General features: G+C 36.2%; 1 protein-coding gene across 3 annotated transcripts; it reads right to left on the bottom strand.

The window, feature by feature from the left end:
* Positions 1 to 2,439: 2,439 nt before the first annotated feature.
* LOC110689074 lies at positions 2,440 to 5,443 on the bottom strand. Of its 3 annotated transcripts, XR_002504800.1 has the most exons (6): positions 4,521 to 5,443; positions 3,715 to 4,300; positions 3,520 to 3,630; positions 3,329 to 3,413; positions 3,114 to 3,212; positions 2,440 to 2,788 (listed from the first exon to the last, which is right to left on the bottom strand). XR_002504800.1 is itself a non-coding variant. In XM_021865811.1 (5 exons), exons 2-5 carry the CDS (start codon positions 3,627 to 3,629, stop codon positions 2,654 to 2,656), a joined length of 429 nt encoding a protein of 142 aa, XP_021721503.1. In that variant the 5' UTR covers position 3,630; positions 3,715 to 5,438; the 3' UTR covers positions 2,440 to 2,653. The 3 variants fall into 3 exon arrangements, 2 of the variants coding, with proteins under 2 accessions (XP_021721503.1, XP_021721504.1); XM_021865811.1 differs by having other exon boundaries at positions 3,715 to 5,438; XM_021865812.1 differs by having other exon boundaries at positions 3,721 to 5,438.
* Positions 5,444 to 5,888: the final 445 nt, after the last annotated feature.

The raw sequence follows: 5,888 nt of genomic DNA, 5'->3' as shown, positions 1-5,888 counted from the left end.
TCATCCAATATGAAACAAAATAGGAAAAATTGCTCCTATTAATCTGAACTTTGCCTCGTCCGCCCAAATTAATCCGAACTTTGGATTATTATCTATCACTCCCAACTTTAGGGGGTATTAATTTCTATAGCACCCAACTTATCTGCAACCGGTTAATCCAGTCAACATTTGCGTTTTAGATTTTTTTTGGACACGTGTCACTACATGAATGGTCAAATTAAAAAAATAAAAAATAAAAAAATAACCACGCACAACAACTTCCACCACCACCACCTCCCTCAAACATGCCGAAACCCTAACCCCAGCCCTCAATTTCACCGGCCAACCACCGACTTCCAATAAAAACCACCGCCCTTCCTCCACCATCCATCCCACACCCTAGAAACAACCCAGCACAACCATTTTCGTGGCTAATTGACGAGGAAGGGGGTGTCGTTTTCGTGGCTAATTGTCGGGGAAGGGGGTGAAATTAAGGGTGAGGGAAGGCAAAGGGATGGGTTTTGAGGGTAGGGGAGGGACGAACGCCATTTTCCGGAAACAGGGGAGGGGTTTCGGGGTGGGGGAAGGGAAAGGGTGAGTTTTGAGGTAAGGGGGAGTGATGGGCGGTGGTTTCCGGGAACGAGGGAGGGGTTTTCGGGGGTGGGGGAAGGGAAGGTGTGGGTTTCGAGGGAGGGGGAAGGCTGGGCGGCGGTTTTCGGCAGAAGGGGAAGGGTTTTTCGGCGGTGGGGGTGATTTTCCGGCTGGGTGGGGGTGGGGTTGTGGTGGCAGCCGCTTGGTATGGGTGGTTTGTGGGGTTTTGTTTTTGTTTTTTGTTTTTTTTTTAAAAATTTAAGCCAATCATACGCTGACACGTGTCTAGGTAACCTGCTTCATCAGGTTGGATGACATGTTGGGTGCAATAAAAATTAATACCCCCTAAAGTTGGGAGTGATAGATAATAATCCAAAGTTGGGATTAATTTGGGCGGACGAGGAAAAGTTCAGATTAATGGGAGAAATTTTTCCAACAAAATATAGCACCTTGGAAAAGACAAGCCTAGCATTAGTGTGGGTAACCAAAAAATTACGACATTATATGTTACCACACTACTCATGTGATTTCTCAACAAATCCGATAAAGTATTTGTTTGAACAACCACCTATACAAGGAAGGATATCTAAGTGGTTGGTGATGTTGGCCGAATTTGAGTTGAAATGTATTCCTGAAAAATGAATGAAAGGAAAAGTAATTTCCGACTTTCTAGCACAACATCCAATTCAAACAAGTCGTGTAGAAACTACTCATCTTCCGGATGAAGAGATTCTCATGACACAAGATGACAAATGGGTAATGTACTTCGACGGTGCGTCTAATTAAAAAGGATGTGGCGTAGGAGTATTACTCATAAGTCCAGAGGGAGCACATACTCCAATCTCTGTTAAACTAGACTTTGAGATTACTAATAATGCCGCGGAATGTGAAGCGTGCATTATTGGATTAGAAGCAGCAGCTAGCATAGGTGTGCAAAAAGTAGAGGTATATGGAGACTCCAGTTTGATTATAAATCATATACTAAAAAAATGGAAAATAAAGAACTCCGCAATGATATTATACCAAGCACACCTAGAGCAACTCATCTAGCATTTTGAACATATTGATTTTAAATATCTCCCAAGGGATGACAATCAATTTGCTGATGCGCTAGCAAAATTAGCCTCAATGATCAACATTCCAGATCATTTAAATATGATGCCATTATGCGTTGATAAAATAGAAGAACCATCGTATTGCAACGCTATATAGGAAATAAAAGACATCGAAGGAGAGAATCCTTGGTATGATCATATCCTCCAATATATTACGCATGGCACATATCCTGAAAATACTTCATCGAAAGACCAACGAGCCTTAAGAACACTTGCGGCCCAATATGGTCTAGTAAATGGTCAATTATGCAAAAAAGGACCTAATGGTCAAAGTTTATTATGTATCACTACTACAAAATATGCCTTAGAGACCTGTTTAAATAGACATAAGAGACCTCTTCTTAGGAGGTCTTTAGCTCACAGGTCTCTTTGGTTAAGAGACCTGGTCAATAGAACAAGTCTCTTTGTTATTAATAAGAGACCTAAGAAGTAAGACAACATGTCTTTTTGCGTGTGATTATTTTTTAAATTTCAAAAAGCAAAGAGACCTGTTACCATGGCCAACAGGTTTTATAGTTGTTATTTAAGAGAACTGTTAGTAACGACAACATGTCTCTTTGTTATTTTATTTATTTATTTTTTTGCCAAAAATTCAATTATAGTATTTGTTCTTGTACGGTATATGAGCTGTATTTGTTTTTGTATGGCACCTGTTGGACATATTTACCTATATTTTTCACCTGCTATTTATATGCACATCATATACATCACTCCATAATTTTATAATATTCATGAAGCATATAATAATAAAAAAGTTGATAAACGCTTTTACAAATATCCATTAATTACAATATAACTCCAAAAATACTATACATCAACATCTGCAAAACAAAATCTAGTATTCAATTCCCAAAAATATAAACCAAACTCTTTTAATTTTCATGCCATCTTAGATTACCTCCAAAAGTTTTATACAAAAAATTCTAAAATTTGCAATACTTTTCCCAAAAGTAATGGACATACTAAACTCACGTAATGTCTATACCATATTCATTTCCTTCATTAACGTCATCTTGTTCAAGCTCTAGAACATACTTAGCCCACAAGTCTCTAATTTTGTCAACATTTTCAGTTGAATATGTACAGGGGTCCGCTTGAAAAAACTGCAAGATAAACAATAAATCGCCGTATATAGTCATAACTCATTCATAATGGAAGATGATGCTATATTATAACTATATTCAAAAATAATTACACATACAAACAAATGAATATAATGATATGGGTTGAAATATGCAATGGTAGGATTAAAATGAGTCATTTGAGGGTAATTTGCAGCCTCGTCGTCAAATAAGCCCTAAACGACCTTCACTTTGTCAAATTAAGTGTAAAAATATCTAGAACCCTATTATAAAATTTATTATGCATAAATGATATTAATTTTAGTAACTAGGGTCGACTTGTGTGCATAAATCAGATTAAACATACCTTATCGGTAACCCACAATACCCTTTTCTGTATAATCTCAAGCATATAGCGACAAAAATAGTATCCACAAACTTTGGAGTATTGAGGTTGTCGAGGACACTGTTAAAAAAGACATTCAAATTATAAATGCATGAAAATTTGGCATTATAATAACATAAGCATTTAAATGACACATTATTCTTTTAATATCAAGAGTATAAACTAAAATGACGTACCTTAGGTTGCTTCCACTCAATATATGGATTCTTTTTTATCTTCTTGATGTCCTTTCGATGGACCATGCTGAATTTTTTTAATCCCCTATAGAATTGTGACATTGTTTGACAAAAACAATGAATTGAATAATTAATAATAGAGCATATATAATGCAAAAACAAAAATATTGGATAATTACTCTAACTCGTACTCATTTATGATCTTTTTAGCAAACTCATTGATCTCATTTTCTTCCCCAGCCGGATCTAACCAGCACACTAGTGCATTCCAGGGACTAATAACAGCTAACCTCCAATGCATACTACACATAATGATAGTGATTATATTAGCAAAATCAATGGTGAATATTATTGAATAGTAATTATAGAATATGCATACTACGTACACTTACTTGTCATTATAAGGAGCAAAGAAGAGTTGATTGACATTCTTTCCCTCGTTGCATCCAAAAACACGAGAAAGATAGTCGGATCAAACCTCCTCATCTGTAGTTGGTGTCATTGGAGATAAAACATTTGTGTCACGAATCCGTACATACCTGAGACACCTTCATTCTGACAATGACCTTCCAAGTACCTTGCCTCATCAAAAGTTGTATATGTTGAAGTTAATACACAAATAAATTCAAGAGTAAAGAAATAATTGGTAAAAAAAGACACTCACTTTATGAAAACATTCATTTGGGATTCTCCAACCTCTCTTTTAATACACCAATCTAACAAGTCCTCGTAGTCAAGCGTCACACCCACGTCTTCATTAAGAAACATGTATTTTTGAATTGGTATGGAGAGTGTCACACCCCTTTTTTTCAATACCATAGCATGATTATTTAACACACGTAACCATGTGGAAGTCACCATCTCACGACCCTTTTCGGTGATAACGTACTTAAGAGTCGTGGCCACTTGAGATGATGTTGAATGTGGAGATGGTGTTGTTATATTTAACACTTTTTCTTGGTGGGTAATGGTCTATAGCATGATGAATAAAAGACATTATAACATGAATATAATATATATATATATGGAAAAATTTTAAGTACTATATATGTTTTGACATTTCCTAGATATGTGGTTGGGTTAAGCTGATTTTTTTTAAAGAATTCGCATACATAACAAAATGCCCGTTGATAACACATGCTGAAAAATATTACAATGCAAACATATACCAATCATTAATTAAATTTCATACCTTTCTTGGAAAAATCAAGTTAATCGGGCAAGGTGTGTAGCTTTTCTTTGCATGATAAACATAGACTAGTTCATCATTAGGACATGGCAAGAGAGCAGTCGACACAATATCTTCTAGTTGTGACTCGAGCATGACAAGGCGGCATTAATCTAGAATGAGTAACTCTGACATCTGTTATTTTTTCTACCTGCAACAATTTGGAACACTTTGTTGTTTCCTTCTATTGCTAAACAACAATCACTCCATCCCTTAACATAAATACACCCATTTTAATCAAAAGGGAAAACTTACATGGCTATAACGTTTACATTTTTGCAGCTAATCACCATTTTTTATATATTAAGTTCGTTTCCTCTTTATTGGTTTAAATAATTCATTGAGGACTTAATTAGAATGAAAAGGCATACCTCGGGAAATTCTTTCAAATCACAACTCTGATGCATAAGGTTAGTTATAGGCTCAAGTTTATTGTTACGATCTGTTTGAGGGCAGGGAACATGATATGCCTCGGTCTCTAGGGTTTCCATATGAGATTGCGTTTTTTTTGCAATTATCTTCTTTCCTAATACCTTGTGTACCATAAATATCAGCCCCTGCTAATGAATCAGAGGTGAACCCATGTCCTTTGCTCCCTTGCTCGAAAATTTTGCTTGTTAATAGTTCAGGCCATTAGACCCACTAGCCAAACCACCAAACCCACCTGCCAGGCCACCAAACCCACCTGTCAAGCCAACACCCAGGCCACTAGACTTGTGTGGTGGCTTTTTAGTAAGTGTTTTATCTTTTTTATACAACCACTTGGTTCTTAATCTAGTCTTGAAAGCTTTTCATCGAATCGATGCTCGTGTTAGTACACAACCTTTGCGATTCTCGGGAACATAAAACCCCTTCTATGTTCATTCAAAACCAATTTATAAGTTAGTACACACACACACACGCAAAAAAACTTAAATATTAAAATAATTTTGCGATTCGAATACAGGATTAGTATATCTTACCGATATAAATCCATAAACTTCATCTAACACTCCTGTTGGAACTTATGCTTATTCTTTCACGTGCCATCACACCGATGTAGGTGGAAAAATGAGTCTTGTGTTCACCTGTGGGAATTTTTTTACTTGGATTCCATTGTAATAGGATTTGGGTGCCAGCATGGATAGTCTTCCCCACCTTTTAAGTACAATACGACCTCTCTCCTTACAACTTGACTCTTCAGAATCATCATTTGGTTGTACTTTCTTATTCTTTCTGGCCATATACCTACATAAATTCGACAAGTTAAATTTACTTTGTTAGTTATATAAAAGAACACGACCTATCATTAAATTACTTTGAGTAAAAGATAGCTAACATGGTACGTAAGAG

The sequence above is a fragment of the Chenopodium quinoa genome, unplaced genomic scaffold (assembly GCF_001683475.1).
Source record: "Chenopodium quinoa cultivar QQ74 unplaced genomic scaffold, ASM168347v1, whole genome shotgun sequence".
Classification (NCBI taxonomy): domain Eukaryota; kingdom Viridiplantae; phylum Streptophyta; class Magnoliopsida; order Caryophyllales; family Amaranthaceae; genus Chenopodium; species Chenopodium quinoa.
This window is presented reverse-complemented; position numbering and strand designations above follow the sequence as displayed.

Excerpts from the sequence above, each read along its gene's own strand:
- LOC110689074 (XM_021865811.1), bottom strand. The coding sequence starts at position 3,629 with ATGCATTGGAGGTTAGCTGTTATTAGTCCCTGGAATGCACTAGTGTGC. Across the intron at positions 3,213-3,328 it reads TTGAGTGGAAGCAACCTAAG|TGTCCTCGACAACCTCAATA; the intron begins GTACGTCATTTT and ends CTTTTTTAACAG. Across the intron at positions 2,789-3,113 it reads TATTGTGGGTTACCGATAAG|TTTTTTCAAGCGGACCCCTG; the intron begins GTATGTTTAATC and ends TTTATCTTGCAG.